Source organism: Passer domesticus, chromosome 7 (assembly GCF_036417665.1).
Source record: "Passer domesticus isolate bPasDom1 chromosome 7, bPasDom1.hap1, whole genome shotgun sequence".
Classification (NCBI taxonomy): Eukaryota; Metazoa; Chordata; class Aves; order Passeriformes; family Passeridae; genus Passer; species Passer domesticus.
In genome coordinates, this window is record NC_087480.1 from 56,474,837 (window position 1) to 56,494,627 (window position 19,791).

General features: G+C 44.7%; 2 protein-coding genes and 1 long non-coding RNA gene across 5 annotated transcripts in view; 2 read left to right on the forward strand and 1 right to left on the reverse strand.

The window, feature by feature from the left end:
• LOC135305516 (basic proline-rich protein-like) overlaps window positions 1–19,791 on the reverse strand; it is a 43,884-nt gene that overhangs the window by 14,005 nt on the left and 10,088 nt on the right. Inside the window, exon 4 of the mRNA XM_064429277.1 lies at window positions 1,137–2,225. Coding sequence (XP_064285347.1) covers window positions 1,137–2,225 — 1,089 coding nt within the window. The remainder of the gene's footprint in view (window positions 1–1,136; window positions 2,226–19,791) is intronic.
• RNF11 (ring finger protein 11) overlaps window positions 1,934–19,791 on the forward strand; it is a 29,618-nt gene continuing 11,760 nt past the window's right edge. Inside the window, exon 1 of the mRNA XM_064428839.1 lies at window positions 1,934–2,068. Within this exon, the coding sequence (XP_064284909.1) occupies window positions 1,946–2,068 (123 nt within the window). The 5' untranslated portion in view covers window positions 1,934–1,945. The remainder of the gene's footprint in view (window positions 2,069–19,791) is intronic.
• On the forward strand, window positions 2,294–17,826 carry LOC135305325 (uncharacterized). Of its 3 annotated transcripts, none has more exons than XR_010366545.1 (2): window positions 2,294–8,581; window positions 8,999–17,826. It is a non-coding gene; the product is annotated as an uncharacterized LOC135305325 (long non-coding RNA). The 3 variants fall into 3 exon arrangements; XR_010366544.1 differs by having other exon boundaries at window positions 9,004–17,826; XR_010366546.1 differs by having other exon boundaries at window positions 9,135–17,826.

The window sequence follows — 19,791 nt, forward strand, 5'->3', positions numbered from 1 at the left end:
TCACACCACGGCACAGTGTGACCTGTGGTTTTCACTGAACTACATCAATGACACAGGCCCCAGCCTCACAGAGAAAACAAAACATGAAAATAGCTAACTCAGTCTTTTAGCTGCCCATATCTCATTCCCAATGGTGCCACTGCCCAACTGAAAATACCAGTGACAACGCTGGAGTTTCATCACCAGGATCTCACAGCAGACAGCTCTGACATTGCCTTAACCTTGAAATCACGACTGGGTGAGGCAGTGGTTTGCTGGATCTCCTCCAGCAATTGCTTGCCTAATTCTATTAAACCACGCCAACAGACTCATAGGATAAACACCCAAATGAGCAAGCCACGTACAACACTCATTATTTACAATGCACCATTGCAAAGCCTCTCTATCTTGAGCAACACTCACAATCCTGCCCCATTTTCAGTTTCAGTTTCCTTGAAAAGCCCGAGACTGTATTAGAACACCATAAATGGCAGCAATCACAGGCTTTACACCAGGCTTGTTTAACTTACCCATTGATAAGCAGCAAAACAAACCACCCCAAACAGTAATAAAATGAATTCTAAAAGACTGAACTCATAAGGATAATCAGCAAAAATTCTGATCCCAGACTGAGGTCCACCAGCAAAGGTTGTGGAGCCAAATACGTCACTGTGAACAACAGGTCTGGAGATACTCTGACCCAAGGAGGTGCAAAGCAGGCCCGAGCTGTATCAGCAGAGAACTTGGTGATAAGCAGCAGCCACGCTGTACTGCTTTACAGACTGGACTTTGCAGCTGCTCTCATCTGCATCACATTTGCTTCACTTTAAAAAATACTTCACTTCAAAAATTGGATTTTGAAGTATTTTCCATGGTGTGAATCTGAAGGCCGAGGATGCATTTTGAGGAACCAAAGAACACTAACAGGACCATCGTATATTCCACTCTGTGTGGGTCAGTGCTGGCACACTAACACAGTGACACAGGAGCATCCACTGTCCTCAAATTTGCATTTATCAGTACTTACCTATGCTTATATCCAAGTATGGATATATTTTTATAGAGGAAAAAAATAAAAGGAGGTAAATATATGGCTTATTTGAGTACCTCATCATCGCATAAAAAACCCTTTAGAAACGCAAAAAACAAGTGCCTACTGCTGATTTTGCTCCACTCTGGGCTTCAAATGCCCTGTGCCTACATTGACCGTGCTCCTCGGGTCACGCCAGCGACCAGCACGGGGAAACCCTTCCCTGCCAGGGGACCCGCCCGGGGGGAGCCCTTGGGAAGGTGCCTGGGCCCCGCACAAAGCCCTCGGCGGGGCGGGCCGGGTGGTGCGGGGGTCCCGCTGCCATCCCGCCCTGTCCCGCCCCGCCGGGCCCGAGCGGCCGCCGGCTCCGCCATGCCCGGAACACAAACAAACACCGCGCTCGGGGGCGGAGCGAAGCGGCTCCCACCATTTTGGGGCCGGGGGAGCCCAGCAGGCGGCTGGGTCCCCCAGCCCGTCCTGTCCCGCCTCGTTCCGTCGGGGGCGGGCAGGGCTGTCCCCGCGGCGGGGCCGGGGGGCGCGGAGCCCGGCGAGGCCCCGCGGCTGCTCCCCGGGCCCGGCGGGGAGGGGTGAGAGGAGGAGCCAGGGCGGCCCGTGCGACAAAGCCCAGTGCGCAGGGAGCTGGTGACCGGGAAGCAGAACCGCGCCGGGCAGCCGCGGGGCGGGCGGACCCACCGGAGCCCGCTGCCCCACGGGGGGTGGGAGGCCCGTCCTGCCGCCCCCCTGGCTCGGGGGTCGGGGCGGCTGCGGAGCGAGAGCGGGAGGCGGCCGGGCTGCAGCTGCTAAGCCGCTTAGGGCCGGGGCTGGCATGAGCCTCCCCGGCGGGGCGGCTGCGGGCTGCGCGCTGCGGCGGGGAGGCTGAGGGCGCGGATCCGGAGCGGGAGGAGGCGGAGGGGGGGCCGCGCTCCCCCCGGGAAGATGGGGAACTGCCTCAAGTCCCCCACCTCGGATGACATCTCGCTGCTCCACGAGTCCCAGTCGGACAGAGCTAGCTACGGAGACGGGGCTGAGCCGGATCAGGAGCCGCCGCCGCCATATCAGGTAGGGGAGGGGGCGGCAGCGGGGCCGGGGGCAGCGGGGCCCCGCCGCGGCTGCCGGGGGTCGCGGGGCCGCTCGCCCGGGGGCCGGCCCGCACCGCCCCGGGGGCCGCCGCCTCCCCGCCGCCGCCGCTCCGGCGCTGGGCGGCCCGAACCTCTCCCTTTCCGCCCGCACGTAGCGCGGGGGAAGCCGCTTTGTCTCGGCCGGTGCCGGCGCTCCGGGCGGGCGGGAGGCGCGGTGCCGCCGGCGGGGCGGGGGGCGGAGGGCAGGGGCCGCCCGGCCGGTGCCGCGTCCTTTGTTGCCGCCGGCGGTGACATCACCGTCTGGCGCGGGGACGCTCCGGGACGGGGACCGCGGGCCCTGCCCGGGCTCTGCCCGGGCCCGCTCGCACCGCTCCCGTATTTTTAGCAGCATCTGATCCCCACTAAGTAACTCCCCCAGCGCAGGGGATCCTGTTTCCCTCCGTCCTGTGGGGCACCGGCGGGGAAGTGTTTCCCATTGTTCGATGGGGTTGTTTTTTGGGTTTTTTTTCTGTCTGTGCGAGAATCTGTTAATTTACATCTTGATGACGAATCAAGGGGGAAAGAAGGAAAAGGCCGCGTGTTTGCTGTGGTGGCTTTGCTGACAGCGGAGGATAACGCCGATGTGGAGGGGGATGGTTGGTGTGAATGCCTGCGCTTGGCTGCCTCTGGAAGGGATGGACATGGAAAGGGAACCTGAACTTGGGGTTGCACTTGTCTGCTCCCGGAGATCTCCACCCCCACCTACAGAAATGTGCAAAGCGGTCTACAGCACTGACAAATGAAAAGGAAAACTATCCAGCGGTAGAACTGCACATTCTATTCAAGTTTAGAAAGTATTTTCCTGTCTGGGATAATAGCATACATACCAGAGGCATCTACAGGAACGGCAGTGGAGACACACATTCTGGGGGGTGACTGGAGAGCTGTATGTTTTCTAGGATGGGAGTCATTCCCTAATTGCAGACCCTGATGTGTAATTAACAAAATTGCAGGAAGTGTTTAACCGGACAGGCGTGTAATCTGCAAATGCTTTAGCGAGTTCAAGAATTCCACCCTGGAAGGAGCCCCTGAGTGTTGAGGAGAAGCCCTAGATGTAGCAGCCCTTTGCTGGTGCCCTGAAGCTGCACGGATGATTCTTGGCAGTGTGTGCCTGATTTTTTGTTTGGGTGCGAAAGCTGAGTGCCACAATAAATTCCATGAGGAATTTTTGTGTTCTGATTTTTGAGCTGAAGTCTGTGTCTGCTGAAGTCCAGTAAATAGAAAGTGCTTGGTGGCGGATCAAGTTTTTTAAAGGTTGCATTGTTCTAAATGGAGCCTGAATGATCCGTGAGGTTTAGAAGTGCGTTGTATTTTTGTCAAATCAGCATAAAAAGTTTGACTGTTTGTGCAATGTATTGCATTTATATCTGATTCTAGGAAGATTTGTGGAGGTTTTTTTTCTTGTTCTTCCCTTTGAAAGCAATCTGTTAGCTCTTGTAAGAGTCACCAATCAGGTATATGCCTTATGCAAGCCTTCTAGTGTGGATGTTGGCGTAGATAAGGACTCTTCCTCTGTCATCAGAGATTTTTAAAATTTTTTTCTTGATTTGTCTGCAAGTGTGGATGGTTGACTGAGAACCCGACAGACAGTAAAATAAGTGAACCCACAGGTGTCTATTATCGAGTAAGTGTATTCATAGCAAACCTCCCCTCAGCTGAAGAAGCTGTGCAGCATCAGGTGATGTGCCCACAGGCACTTGGCTGTGTCAAACATCACTGTCTGTCCTGAAAACTCCTCCACTGATCCTGGCACTTCCTAAAGCTTCACCTTAGGGTAGCCTTTAGTGTTTCATAGTCAAAATCAAAGCTACTCTTTCCACAGGTTTTGAACCACAATGGATTGTGACTTAAAAAAAAGATAGGCCTGAGCTATACTATTACGCAGCGTTTTATGCGCTTTAGAGGTTGAGGGGATTTATAATTTAAAATTAGTTAATGTTTACAGGATACACAAAACTCTTAAGTATGAACAATTGCTGATGCTCCAGTATTCCTTTTGTGCTAGAAGTCAGTCACCCATTTTAACTTTCAAGTGGCTGCCCAGAGTCAGTGTTACAAACGGGAAAGTTGTCCCCTTGTTCCTGGTAATTACTTCTTTCTGCGTCTTAACCAGAGTTAGTATATAATGTGTAGACATTAGGAATGAAAGGAAGGAAGGGGATAAAACAAGCTTGAAAACTTGTGGCAACTAGCCTTGAGAAACTGGAAGGTGAACAGTTTTGAAGCCGGCTGCTGAAATGTCAGCTGCATATTTTAGAAGAGAGTAAAATCTGATGTGTCTGTTGCTCTTGGGTTTGCAGCAACAGTGTGTCAGCTTCCTGAACAGCTCTTGCAAGGCATGCAAACTAAGGGAAGGAGGTTTGCTGGGGAAGATAAACAGTTGTAGAAGATGACTTCTGTGTTACTTTGACATTTAAAGTACTTTTTTGTGTTCTGACGTGATTGTGCCAGGGGTGTTCATGTGGGACTCTTGTTGTGCCTTAATATTTATTTACCTATTGAGTTCCAACTGCAAAATGTACCCCCAGTAAAAACTGCAGTATAGCAGGTCAAATTCCTTTGATCACTGAGTGCTATTAAACTGGCTGTGCAAAATTCCTACTTCCAAAAGTCAGGCTGAGAATTGGATTGACAGTATGGACACCTAGAATCATGGGGAATAACTTCCATTGAGAGGCTCTGCAAATACCTGTCTCTTGGTTCCTGTGGCAGTACCTGTTACCAGCTGCTGCAGAAAGGCCTCAGAGAGGAAGCATCTTTTTAAACAGGCGTCTGAATTAATAAGAAAGTGGCCTATTAAAGCATCAGGTATTTTCCAGTGCATTGAGCTTAACCACTAACACGAGAAAAAATGAAAACACACCAAAACAAGAGTGTGTTTTCATAGCGGGGAGGAAGGAAGTGATTTCAAGAGTGGACCAACATTTTCATAGACAGATGCTAATTTTGAATGCCTCCATTTTAGAACCCAGAAATTACAACTGCTTTCCTAAGTGTTAGGAACATGCAGCTCCATTTTTAACCAGGGAATCTGTGATTAGGAAGGAGTTAGCTTTGGTTTTGTTTTTTTTCCTCAAGTCCTCAAAATTGAGTATGCTTTCAAATTTGTTTTCCTTTTTGGTGTATGACTTCTTCACCATCTGTTGGCAATATGCCGTCTGCTGTTTTTCCATACAAGTTCACTGGGTTTTTTTCAGTTTCTCTTATTCTACTAGTTCTCCTCAAATACTTTTTTTTTTTTTTTGCAGAACAGATGTGTCCCTTTTCTTAATCCTTGTCTTATATTTCTGTTCTTAAATAGTTCCTTAATAGCTGTAGGAAATAATTTGCCATTTTATTCAGTTTTGGAATTTTTACCCAGTAAAGTACAAAATGCTTTGCACCTTTTTTCCCGAAGTTTCTACAAAGTAGTACTGTGGACAAAATACACTGTAGTCTGCAAAAAAAAAGATGTATGACACTTGCTAAATTACTTAGCTAAAAGCATGAGAAATAAGCACAAGATTTTCATGTTGATAGTAACCTCATACAAGCTCGTTTGATATGTTGATGTGGTAGATAGAATGATAAAATAGTTTACCTGCAGAGCTCCAGAGCACCCTCTGGTACTTTGTACCACCATGTGTTGTCTTACAGGCCAAGATAAAATGTTTCAGTGGATCTGGTGGATTTTTTTTTTCTTTTTTTTTTATTTGGAGGGATTAATTTAAAACCTTTTGGCCTGGATACTCATTTGATTTGGCTGTAGGCACAAAATGAGACGAGATCACAAACAGGAGCTTAACCCAGTGCTGTGCTCCCATAATCCTCCAAAAGCTGTTGGGGACAGCAGGTTTTGAAAGTGTAATTTAGGATGTCTCATGGCTTCCCTTAAAGCTGAAGTTGCTGCAATAGCCTCCTTGGGCCTCCTCTGAGCTGAGTGTCACCTGTACACAGTGTGCACATCCTCATCCCACTGGCTTGTCGTTCTTCATTCCAGCTGTTCCCAGTTCAGGGAGGTGGCACATCAGCCTGTCCTGGCAGTGCCACAGGCCTGTGAGGAGCACAGCACACTGGGTGCAGCCCTGGAGATGCTGAAGAAGTGCCCAGAGAACAGTCAGAGAATCTTCTTGAAAGAGCCCACTGCATTTCTGTGTGAAGCTTGCCCTGTGGATGAGAGTGTTGGATATTTTTTGCTCAAGAGAGAAACCAAGCCTTTGTTACTCTCTCCTCGTGACTTAAGGTGTATGTTACATTGGTGTTCTGATGTTGTTTTTTCAAAGGCATGGTAATTAATATAATTAAAAATTGCTAGCCAAATGAATTCTGATCTAGGAGTTGCACCCATTTATAGAAAGAGCTGAACAAAAATTCCCTTAGGCCCCGATGGAAATGATTTAGCATCTGTGCTTGTATTGTACAAGAGACTGTGGTAGTGTAACAGGTTATGATCTACCATGGAGTGGTTGTGCAAAGCTGGAACTCTTGATCTATGTTGGAACAGCATAAAAGGGGAAAAGATGCAATGGGAAAATGTTACGTACAGAAAGCTATCCGTGGAAAAAAAGCAAAGCAGCTAGTAGGGTTACTTTCATGTAAGAGAAAGCAGTGTATTTAAAAGTTGCCTATGCATGTCTTGCCCTTTTTTCTGCTTGTCCTCCACATCTTGGTGATGATGTGTATGAATTACAATTGCTCTTGTGGATGTGAACTGAAATATCACTCCAGTCCACAATTCCTTAGTCTGCTGGAAACTTCAAAGGGCTTCAAACCCTTTGTTTTTGTTGCTGTGTTGTTGGTTTGTGCCTTCTGACAGCAGTGCCCAAGGTGAAAATCGGCTACTATGAGGAGGGAAAGTGATGGAGGAGCTGAAACTGAGAGTTTGCTGCATGGATAAGAAATAGAGTAGCCAGCGATGTTTGGTGCTTCTCCTCAAGGATGAGATTGCTTGAGTAACCTTATGTAATTCATTCTCAGAAATGTTTTAGTAGTTTTCTGGAATAACATTTTTTCTGGAAAGACCAGGCATTAAGTGATAAAGTCACTCCTGATAAATAGTTACGGTGTAATTTAGACCTGCATTCAAAAAAGCTGTAAGTGCTCCATGTTTTGTGCTGCAGTTCTGGTAAATTATTTGTATATGTAATGCAATAAGCCTTCTTTTTAATATCAGTATAGGGCTATACAGTTCATTTTCCATACAGTAATGAAATGTATGTATTATGAATGTCATTATAGTAGCACTCAAGATTACTTGGTAAGTGAACAATATGCCATGACACTTCTTATTCTTCCACAGCTGAAGAATTTAGCAAGTTGTCTTGAGAATTGTATTGCTGGCAATCAGTTCTAGGTGAAAAGTTTCTTGAGGGTGCTAAGTCTAAACTTCCTTTCTAGACAACAGTTAGAAAAAACCTGCACCTGTATTTCCTGTCTCAGTGCATATTGGTTTCAGCATAGCCTGCCACACTGGCTGAGGGGGGCTGTCTTTCATTTTGCTGGTGAAAAAAGCTGGTGGGGCAGAGGGAGAAGAGAGGAAGGAAGACCTGAAAGTAAAGGATACCAGATGGTATCACAGAGTTAGGTAACTTCAGTCTTGAAAATACCCATTCATAATCAGTTTAAATGAATATTTCAATTAATATTGGTTGACTATTGTAATGCTTTATCTGCTTAAAATAGATTTTAAACTACCGTTGGTTAAAAATGTGTTAGGCATGGCTGGAGGAAGTGGGAAGAGTATGCTAATGTTTGAGTTCTATGTGTTACCACCTTTCTTATAAAATTAGAGCTGGTTTCTAGATTCACTGTTGAGTTGGCAGTTGGTAAGGATCTGTTCCTAACCACTCTGTCCAGGAGATCTTCCAAGGGGTATTATGAAAAGAATATGTTTATAATCCCATTTAACTGAGTATTGCATTCTGCTTCACGTGGATTTCTGCAAGAAGTGTCTGAAGTTGGCTCAAGATGCTCTACAGTCTGTCCCTGTTCATCATTTCAACAATGGAAGGAAGCTCAGCTTGATGAGCACTTCTGCAGACCCTGTTAATGGCTGCAGTCAAACTGGTTGCAGAATGTAAGGCAAAGGAACTAAAAATAACTCCTCTTGCTTGTGGCAGACTTGTGTCTTCCAGTCCTTGTGCTTGTCCTTGTTTCCCCATATGCACAGAGAAACATACTTGTATTTTGGAGAAGTAATAGTCTGTGGAGTAGACTAAAGCAAATCAGCCATGACTTTTCTATGAGCTAATGAAGCAGTTCCTCAGAGACCAAAGAATTACAAAATGAGCAGATATTTAGGGATGTCATGGTTGAGTAAGAATGAAACCTTTTTGGGGGAAAAAGCTGGAGAGTCACTGTTCTCTTGACTCTGAAAGGCAAAGCAAGCTTCGATCTCGACTTAGACCGCAAGAAGAATTGTCCCTGACATTATGAAGGTCTCAGAAGCAAAGATGTGTCTTGCTCCTCCCTGAAGGTAGGATGTGTTTTTGTAGAAGATGCTGTCATGTTCTGCCTGTCTCTTGGGGGGTAGCCATAGCAGTGACCTGTCCCAGCAGAGCTAGAGTTGTGTAGCTTCTTGCTGGGTAAAACTGCACTTCGACAAAAAAAAAAAACTCCCAGCTCCAAGACTAAACAAAACAAAATCCACCAAAAAACCCCCAGTCTAGCCGCCCTAGGGTTAGCCATCATCATCCTTATTTAATCTCTTCTGTTCTGTTTGTAACTTTAGCAAACCACTTAACTGCTCTGTGCTTTAGTTTCTTCACTGTAAAATGAGGAGTGGAGGAGTAATAAAGTTTATCTTTAGTGCAGGCATGCTTAGTAATTTAATTCAAGTTTGTAAAGTGTTCAATGGTAATTTGATTTTAATAAAATAATGTTCCTCTATTAGAAAAGGAACCTCTGCAGAAATTTATGACAAACCTGATGCTGGAGAGAGGGAGCTTTATCAGAAGATCTGCTTAAGGCAGTAGATAAGTCTCCTAAAATCTGTTTTGGAATCTGATAGTTCAGCATTTATTTGGCAGCCTGCATTCCAGATGCTTGATTAATAGGATGAAGAGTCTGTGGAGATGGTAATAAGAAATCTTGCCTAATCAGGGTGATGAATCTTTGCTGTGCTGGAAGATCATGCATTCTTTTGGACAAGCCAACCCAAACATGCAATACCACCCTCCCTAAAACCTAGGACCACCATGTGTTTAGGAAGCTCTTCCCGTGTGTTTCCCGAATGTACCTTGGGTTGAGTGCTGTGATCAGCTGTTGCTGGCTGTACATCTGGCGTCAGTTTCTGACCCACAGAAAATAAACCACTTTTATGTTTTGAAGAGATAATGATCTGTGGAATGGACTAAAGCAAATCAGCTGTGACTTTCCTACGAACTAATGAAACAATCTCCAAGAGACCGAACAGTTACAGAGAGCGAGTATTTTATTTACCAGCCCCTCCATAGGAATCTGCCAACCACTCTGTTTCTCATCAGCGAAGAAGGAGGTCAGAATGCCGGTGGCATAAAAGCTGCTGGGCCAGGATCCACAGACGGTGACACGGACAAAGAGCAGATGCGTGCAGCGACTGGAGGAGCAGATAAAAGAGCCATCCTTTAACCGCGCTTGCGTCAGCCAAATCACAACCAGCTGGGTTGTTGTGCCGGGCATTTCTGACCCACCGCAACGCTCACGCGTGCTCTGTGCACGTTTACACACACACGTACCCTCTGTCAAAGGCCAGGCTGATTTTTGAGCCTTCTTCTTCTCCTCCCTCTGTTTTCAGCCATTGGTTTAGTTGAGGGATGATGTAGACCTGAGGTTCCCAGGGGAGGACTGAAACTGTTGGAAGGATGAGAGAAACTGTGACTCAGGAAATTCAGTTCCTCCTTTAGTCCCAGCATGCAGTGATGAATGTGCAGACTGTTATCCTTGCAATACTGAAACCTGTTTCCCTTGGTTGTAGTTTTGGACACTGGAGTGGCCTCTGTGTCCTCTCATCTGCTCTTTGCTCAGAGGGAGCAATTTGTATTTCTAGAGGCAAGGTTCAGAAGTGCTTGCATGCAGTACCCTGCACTCCAAGGCCAAAAGCTCATGCAGGGACAACTTCATCCTCAGTTAAAGACAAGTCTCAGCTGGCTGACAGGGCTGAGTTTCCCAGAGCTTGGGACTGTAGCTAGCCCACATACTAGTGGAGTTTGGACTGCTAAGAGAGGTCCTAGAAGCATCAAGGAAACGCCTGGTTTATGACTAATAAAGTTTAATGAAACTGCTTGACTATCCAGTTGTAAGCAAAAAATGAGTCAGTCTGTGCTGGTTTGGACAAAAGCAAGGAATTGACCATCCTGCAACCATGATTAAAACCATTACATTTACCACATGCCACCAGTTTCTAATCTGTGTCATGGCAAAACTGCATTAGAAGAGAAAATCAGACTAGAATATATCCCACAAATATATTATAACATAACTACTGTCCAAGTATAAATGGCTCTGTGGAGACTGTAAAGTGTCCCTGTAGTCCTCACCACTTTCATTCTGTGTGGCTCTCCAGATGATTTGTGTACAAGCTCTAGCCAGAAGGAAATGGAGCAATATTTCTCTGTATTTATTCCCATAAGATGTATCTTGGTAGTGGGGATACAAATCTCTTGTGACTCAGTGTGCGAACACTGCAGAATTGGATGAGGTTGGGTGCTCTTGCCCTTTCTGTTTCAGAGCTGTGGGAGGCTTATCTAAGAGATCAAAGTGCATCAGATTCCATTATTTCGGTATCTATGGGACAGTATAATGCATGAATACTCTGGGCCAGTGCCTGTGTCTGACTTTTATTCATCACTGTAATTAAAGCCAGATCCAGAGCTTGTTCTGTGCACTGAACGTTAATCACAGTGTTTTATTAACACAGTTGTCGAAATCTTTAATTCAGACATCGTGTAATTTTGCAATATAGATTAAGACTAGTATTTATTTTGCCTGAATGCATTAATTTTATTTAAAGTTCAGAAAGAGAAGAGATTGCTCTCAGGTTTTGAACAAATGAGTGCAAGCATTGCTTGACTGCAGACATACCAAACTGCTAAACTGGTTTGGTCTGCACTGTTGCTTAACAAAAAGCAGTGAACTGCTGTATTCAGTGGAAAATACATAAAAGGCTCAGCAAACTAATGCTCTAAATTCAGATTTAGTTAAGACACTGAAATGAATATTTTAACATCTGTAGACTTTATTTTGTGCACTGTTTTAGTACTTGCTTAATTGCCATTGCCAGTTTCTGATGTTTTGGGATTTCCCTTGGTTGTTTTCTGTTTAAATATTATGATTTGTATTGCAGTTGCGTCCATTTATCTTCAGTTTAGCTTATGAAATATGACTAAGACATTGCTTTAGTTTCTGCTTCACAGAGTTCTTTAATGTTGCATCTATATATTTGGAGACCTTGAGGCAGTTGTGGGTTGTCCCATGGAGAATGGTGTCCTTGAAAGTATATTGCTCTTCTTGGAAAGGAAGAGAATCAGTTTTAAAATTCAACTTTAAATTAACTATTAATTCTTTTCTTGGTTAGTGCCTTTTCACCTCTCAGTTCCTGGCCCTCCAAATCTCTGTGGACTGTTTTGATTGTGCTCACAGGAACTAATGAAATCCCCTCTGTAGTCACTAAACTGAAACACAGGCCCCCACCTCTACTTGACAATTTTTAGGGATCTGCTGGTTGGAAGCAGGCGAGGAGCACTGCATAGGTGCTGCTGTACTGAGGTCTGTCCCAGGCTGAGGAAACTCTTCCTGCCCTGGTCTCCCACCTCTTCAGCTGTGGCACCTTCATGTTGCTGCAGTGGCTGAGCCAGGGACCCCAGAGGCTGGGCTGAGTTAGGTGGTGGCCCTTGGCCCAAACCTGAGTGAGATGCTTGGTTATTCTCCCACTGCCCTCGATTGGAAGTGGGAGCATGGTATTTAATCTGTTGGAGTGGATTCATACGAAAGCTCGCCTGGAGCTGTGCTGGGTTGTGTGTAGTCATTCCAGCCTCCTGTAAGAATCACTGATGAGGTGCAGGGAGGGATTTTACATTATGTCTGAATATAGACAAACTCCTTGAGGTTTCTGAGACCTGAGTTTGTATTTACTTTACTGTGTGGCTAAACTACTGAAAATAAGTTTACTAAAGAATGCCCATTCTTTCTGTAAATGTAGTGAGTTTCTCAGTTTAAAGTGGATGGAGTCAGGTATTCAAACGGACAGTGTTTCATGGAGAGTTTTGTTTTTAAAAGTCCTTTAGGAAACAAAAAAATACTATCCACACAAGATTTCATGCTCCAAGTAATCTTTTATTTCCTTTAGAAACTGTATTCTTGTTCAATGAGTAACCTGTTTTTTTTCTGCCTCCCAGAAGAAGCAAGATGACCTAGATCTAGAGGTTCCTGGGGAAAAGTTCACTTCACCCTATATATAGCGGCTCCTGAAGTGTCTTTATGTAGCTGTCATTTACTTTTAGCTGATGAACTGAAAGAGAAAAGAGCTAAGTTTTAGGCTAAGGTAGGAAAGGAAGGTGTTTTATCCCTGCTTTTTGTGGGGGTCTCTTATGCACGTATCACTGCCTGGATTACAGCCAGGTGAAGGCCGGACTGCCCAACTTCTGGCTGTAACACTGAAGTTCAGCTCTGTGTATCTCCTCAATATGCTGCAGCTGAAAAATGACCAACTGCCTCTGTGAAAGGAGTGAATGGGATCCTGCCTTTGTGCCAGCAGGAGTTTCTGCACAGGACTCAGAACGTGATATCCTGGGGTCACTGTGTTCTTTGCTCCGGTCAGATCACGCAGATGGAGACTCCTGCAAGCAGCGCTCCTGGCACGGTGGTGTTTTTATTGGAAAGCAAAAACTGGGAAAATGGTAGTAACAACTACATAACAGATGCTACCAAACAGGCTGTTGGTGTTGAGGGATCAGGCAAGTGTTTCCACCTCAGGGTGATGAGTCAAACGGTGAAGTGTACTGCAGGCTGAGGGAAACCTGCCCGTCCTTTTGTCAGCATAAGGCTTTTTGGTACAGGGGACTTTATCTGAGTGCATCAGTAACTTGAGCAGTTTGGGCTTCTGCAGCCTTTCTGGGGAGGGAAGGGTACTTTCCAAGTCCCTACAGAAAGTGCCTAAGGACAGCACACACTCCTCTCCTGGGGCCTTCCCACACCAGGGCCAGTGCTGGTGGAATCCATCGGTGCTCCTGTGGTGGGCTGTGTACACCTCTGGCATGTGGGGAAAGCAGCATCTGTGTTTGTTTAACTTGATGGCAGGATCCTGCTCCAGCACTTAAAAATAATGACTTCAGCAGGCCCAGCTCAGGAGTGAGCACAGCCAAAGCCCGAGGAGGGGCTCAGAGGCTGTCTTGGTGTTCAGCAGACCATTGGCTGAAACCAGGCAAAAATGAGGTGTGCCTTGTGCTCAGTGCTGTGTGTGGAGATGTTTCTGGGACAAGGAGGTCTGATCTAATCATCCACTGCTGCCAAAAAGGGATTGTTTAGCTTTTCTCTCCTGTTTTCTACATGGAGCCTGTTCTCTGCAGTCACTCCATGGTGGCTCTGGTGCTTGGTGGGTCAGCTCATACCATTCAAGTGTCTGAAACGGGTTGTCTTATTCTTCTTCTGGTCAGATTAGTGAAATGAACTGACTTCCTGGTGGACATTTGATTTATCAGCACTTTTTGCCACCTATAGATTGCATTTTACTTAGTGACATCTGTGGAAAGATCTAGAGGTGTCAGATATTAGATCTGTGCTATTGCTACCAAGTATTAGAGAAACTTTGGCTTTTCCATGTTGAAATTAAGACTATACTTGGACTCAGCTGTGTGCCAGAGCATGCACAGGATAAGTATCTGATACTGGTTTGAGCAGTGAGTGTATTTGGAATGGTCTGTGCATGAAATGCAGTCTACAGTTGCCATTTTTAACTTCGGCAGGGTGGTGATTTCAGTTGAAGGAATTTTACTGCTTTAGGACAAATATCTGATGTGGATAAAGCCTTAATTCTTTATTTCTTAAATGGGATCTTTCTGGTTAAAAAAAACCCTCCAAAACCATAAAAACATAAAAGAAAGAATCTAAGTTTGTCTACCACAACCACCTTTAAAGGTTCTTGAGTGCTTTTCTTTACTATTTTTCTTGTTAAAGAAGTTTCATTAGTGTTACCTAACAGTTCATGAGTAGGCTTGGTAAGTGCAGGAGTGTCTGGAGCCTTGGGCAGCCTGTTCATGTTGTGCAGCAGGCTGTGCTGTCCCTTGGGACACGACTGACCACAGTAACATCATTGATCAGCGTCGTGGCTTCTGCTCTGCCTCTTTCCTCACACAAGCCTTCCAGTTACGATTCTGTGGATGGTTTCCAAAGTCTGAATGTTGCTTGGCAAGCTTTGTCACTGCTGTTAGGAGTTTGATTACCTTTGTGCATATGTATGTGAGGACTGCCAGTGTCTGTGGCTTTTAATAAAACAACCTCCTTCTAGTCTAAAATGTTTAGAATTAAGAAATTATGTAATTGTGGAAGAGAAGGAGCTAGGCTGGCAGCCTCAATTTGACTGTCCTGTTTTATATGTTGTGTCTCCTTATTCTAGTTTGGCATCACTCAGAGGAGGCCACTGGCTTCCTGATGGAGCCAGTCTTGCTTAAGGCAAATAAAGGGACAAAATCCTGTTTCAGAAAATAAATCTGAGAAACAAATCTTGCTGATTCTTTGTGCATCCACTCATGCAGCGTTACGAGTTCTCCTTGCTGGAGTAATGCTGTTCTCTTCTGTAGCTCAATCCCCCTTGCCAGAACCTTTCTATTCAGCTTTCTGAATTCAGAACCAGGAACACTGAACACAAGCAGTAAATACCATCTTTACAGCCTTTTTGCATCTCATTGACCGTGTTGGGTCAGGCTTAATTTTTGACTTGGAGACCTACCAAAAAAAACCCCTCAAAGCCACAGGAGATGGGGCTGCTGGGGCAGAGAGGACACCCTTCCTTGTCAGTCATATTCCACACTGCCAGGGCTGTGGGGCACTGCAAAGCTGCAGAAATTGTTTTCTGAATAAGACCACTAAGGCTCCTTGGATTATTTCACAGAATATGCTGGCCAGGTTTCAGTTTGAATACAGTTATGCATTTCAGAGGGACAGAATATAACTATTTAAATTAGAGCAGTAGTTTGTGCCCTTTTTGCCTTAAAACGACTTAAGTAATACAGCAAACTAAAGTAAGACAAATACTATTTTAAATCCTAATTGCAGTGTGGTTACCAGCAGTAAAGTGCCTGTAGATTGACACAGACTGCAGTAATGCCATGTATTCTTGTTCACTGATGGACTTAAGTTTTACTTGCCATGGGCCAAATCCTCACTAGTGGTGCAGCTGCCTGGTGCTACTCAAGCAACACAAGTGGAATTTCCAGCTAGCATATGTTCAGCAGAAAAAACTTTACAAATATCTTTTGTTCAGCCCTGCCTTTATTCCTGCTTCTGCCTGTAGATTGTGCTGCAGGAGAAAGGGCTTGGCCAAGAACATTTGTGCTCCACTGTAGGGTGTCTTTCACCAGTGGGCTATCAAAACCCTCCCTGAGATCAAACCAGAATTCCTAATGGAAAATAATTTTGCCAAAAATTTATTTTCTCACATTTAAAGCTTTTTGTTAGTGTCTTAAACTTTGAAGTGGGCTTGACAGTGTTTGCTGACTTGGCTTCAACAAAATGAGGTTTGGATTTAATGAGCGTTATCTTTTGTATTTTATTTAAATTAGTTTTGAGTTAAACATGACAAGCATTATTGCTAGTTTTTACACTGCATCAGAGATTATATTAATTTGGATAACAACTGTTTTCAGTACAGTCTTGAAAATTGCATATTAACAAGGCTTTAAATTGGACTGGTGTCTGGACAAGGAGATATGTGGATAATTTTGCATATACTCAGTGAAGTTACTTTCTGCAGACCATGGATGATTTTGGAAGACACTGGTCAAGCTTTGCCCTGTTGCCCCTACAAGGAGCCTCTTTTGATCAACCAAGAGCTAAGGCTCAAGAAGCTTATTTCACAATTCTAGATTATTAATGTAATCTTGCACCTGTTATTCTTCTACCAGATAGGTCTTTAGTTGTTTCTCTGATGTTTACACTACTGATTTATTTAGAGATCCTATATCTCTTTCAGCCTTTGTTTTTCTGGGCTAACGCTTCTATTTTTATTTTGTTTATTAGCAGATATGATATTCAAACAACTTGGTTTTCCTGAAAATCAAAATGTCTCATCTATAGTCAAACCAAACAAAGACAACAGCAAAAAAAGGAAAATACTAAAATAGGGCATGTGTTAGGTGATGGAGGGAGCACTGACTGGCCACTCAGCATCTTGCAGTGAATTTCTCATGGGGGGACTCATGACAGAAGTTAGAGACAATACTGAACTTCATGTGCTGCTGGATGTTGCCTTCTCTCACTGGGGTAAACCATTCCCTAACATGAATGAAGACCTCGCCAGGAGTGCAGCACTACATGGAATGATACAAAAAAATTACAATAAGAACTGTAAGTTATTTCAAGGCTAACTTCAGTATAAAGCTTGAACAGAGCAAAGAAATTTTCTTTAACCTGATTTCTAGTCTTCTGAAATTCTGCAGGGTACTTGCTTATGGTTTTCAGCAGACTTCATTTAATGAACACTGGACTCCTTGTTGCCAAAGTTCATGGAGAAGGCCATGCCAATTGTTTTCTACCCCCAAGGAAAAACACAGAGCTGCCCATCTCCCAGAAGGATCAGTTTATTTCTGTTTCTACTGTGTGATTAAAAGCAAGTGACAGAACAAAAAATTGTTTGCTGCAGTAATTTCTACTCATGTCTTTACTGCACTGGAGATTCACCCATAAGAAAGGTGGTATCTCATTTAAAGACAGGAATTCAGGTTCATCGTGTTACTTTTCCTGTTTGGTTCAGCAAATCTTCTGGTGTTCCCAGAAAAGCACATTCCCTGACTTCACTTAACTGCAGCCAGCCGTGAGGAGACAAAGTGAGTTTAGTCCTGTAGCCTTGCAGGAGTGGCACTAAAGGCCATGTGCTTCCCAGGTTACTCTGCTGCACCCTCTGCCTCTGGGAGAGGTCTCCATTCAGGGATCAAAGGGTGAGCTAGAAAGTCTAGGAAGATAACTAAAATGTTTCATAGTCATTGAGTCATGTTATTTCTGCTTATGAAGTTTGAGCAGTAGGCTGCTTTTTCTCTTGGAGCTTATCTAGGTATTACAGTTACCTCTGTAGTTACACCCTAATAATTCCCAAGGTAACGAGACTGGATGTCCAGACTAAATGTCGTAAATTAAACGTAAAGAATTCATAGGTTTTCTTGATAGCTGTTTTGCTGGAGCTGTGTGTATTTTTCTTTTTTACCTCCCAAAAAAGCTCAGTGTTACTCCATTCTGGCGTTTTGTCATGACTGCAGTTTGTGTGAGTATAAACTGACAAAACTTATTTTAGTGAGCGTGTAGGTTGCAGCAGGACATGGTTATTCCACCCTAAACATTAATGCAGGAGAATAGAGTGAGTACAAGTGTTTCTTTATATTTTCATAAAGCCTGAGAGTGTTGGTAGCATATTAATGACATTGGGCTCTAATTTCTGACTCAGGGGAGCAACAACAGTAGCATGAACTTCACCCAGAGTGGTGGAGCTACGCTTCAGTACAGGACCTGAGCTGTATCTTTGTCTGTGTGTGTAAATGTTCTTGGTAAATTAGAGCTTTTAAATTTGCACAGACAAATTTTGTATTTCCACGAGACTTTCTCAACTCCAGCTGTAAAACTGCCTCCTGTGTATCACTGTGTTTAGTGTTCAGGGTTTCTGGTGTTCCTCACACAACGTGAACGATGGGTTGTTGTCCATAGATGAGCTGAGGCTGGAAATCTCCAGGCTTTGCAGCTGCCCTCCTGTGGGTGTGTCAGGGTGAAATGGGGCTTTGTCTTCCAACCAGTCAGTCCATATTCGGAAAAATGACCTCTCTGTTCTCATGTCCCTCCTCTCAAACAGTTTTCTGTTCTTCTGAGATTTTGTGGCAGCCTGAGCCATAATTCAGGCAAGTACTTAAGTAGCTGCTCAAGTGCCATGTCCCTGGTAGTATTTGAAATCCTTACTCTGTGTGCTACTGGGGCTGTAGTGGGGACATTGGTAGATTTTATTGATTCATGCAGACAGCAGGATGAATCCATTGTGGAAACTCTCAAGTTTTGCTTCAGAAAGGCAGTTGCATGTAAACAAAGCCCCGTCCTCCATGACAGTGGGTGTAAGCAGGGGAATGACAAAATAGAGGTTTTTCTTCATCCCATTGCAGCTGAACAAGGTGAAGTAGGAGCTGCAGAGGCTGGGTTGGGCTCTGTGCTCCTCATCTTCCCCCTCACCTTTGCAAAACCTTGAACTGCTTCAGTTCCTCCTTCAAACCACCTACTCTGAGAGCACCTGTGCTGAAACACAGGACATGGGTATTTTTGGTGTGAAACCAGCCCAGGCAAGATCCAAAGATGAGGGTAAAAAGCCCCACTATGCCATAGATTGAAAAGGCTGATTAGCCAGGTGTTTGCCTGTACAGTTAGTGGTGGAGGTTGTACCTTATTTATCTGTGAAGCTGAACATTTGCAATTTGTCCTGCTTGCACCAGCAACTGGCTGTTTCATACATAGATGTTGTCTGGTGACACATAAAAGGATGACCAGGTGCCCATTGAACTGTCTGTGCATTTAAAACTTCAGAATAGTAGGAAAAATGTGTTCTGGAAATATTTCACTTGTATAACCAACTCCTGAGAGAGCTATTTATGATTTCTCTACCTGTTCTTGGCACAGGCTTTTTTTCTGTTAGAAGAGGTTTGACAGTTGCATGAGATCACACTTGGATTTGTGCCCTGCGAGCTGAAAACGCAGAGTCATTGCTTGCGAGGACAAGACTTAGCTGGAAAAAATAGCAACATTGCCCTTGTGTTCACTGCTAATACTGCATCAAGAAGTGGAGCTCTGTCAAGCTTTAGTGTGCCTTGATATTCGTGCAGTCATTATTTGCTTATAAATAGAGAACTGCTTTAAAACAAAACCCAACAAACCAAGAGATTTAGAAATATTCATTTAATGCCTGGGACATTCCTTTAAGATTAATAAATGACTGGATGAGATGAGCCAATAGGCTGATGCGGTGCCTCTGGCTATTTACAGCTGCTGCTCATTAACTCAGAGATGAAATAATTAATGTTATTATCAAATGATGCTAAACAAATAGATGACATTTTTTGTGTGTGCTCATTCTCCCTGAAGTGGAAGATGGCAGTGAGTGGGCGCCTGGGGGAAGTGTCAGTGTCCCTGGAGCACCCTGAGCTGTGCACAGCCCCAGGGTGCTGCTGGCACCAATTCAAACCCCAGTTCCAGGCTCAAGATGTGGCTGAAATCCCAGAAAACCCCAGTCAGTTTCCCAGGATCTGGTGGAAGAGAGGAGCTGTTGGCTGGGTGGATGGTAGGGACAACTTCTCCAAGCCCCCTCACCGCCAGCAGTGCACAGAGACTCGGGCTGTGTGTGAGGTGCTCCAGTGCATGGCAGGTGTATGTGGGGCTTTCCAGCAGGCTGATCCAGAAACATGCTAAAAAAACCAAAAAAGCTGTGGTTATGCTGTTGCAAAATGCAGCATTGTTGATGTATCCTTTAAC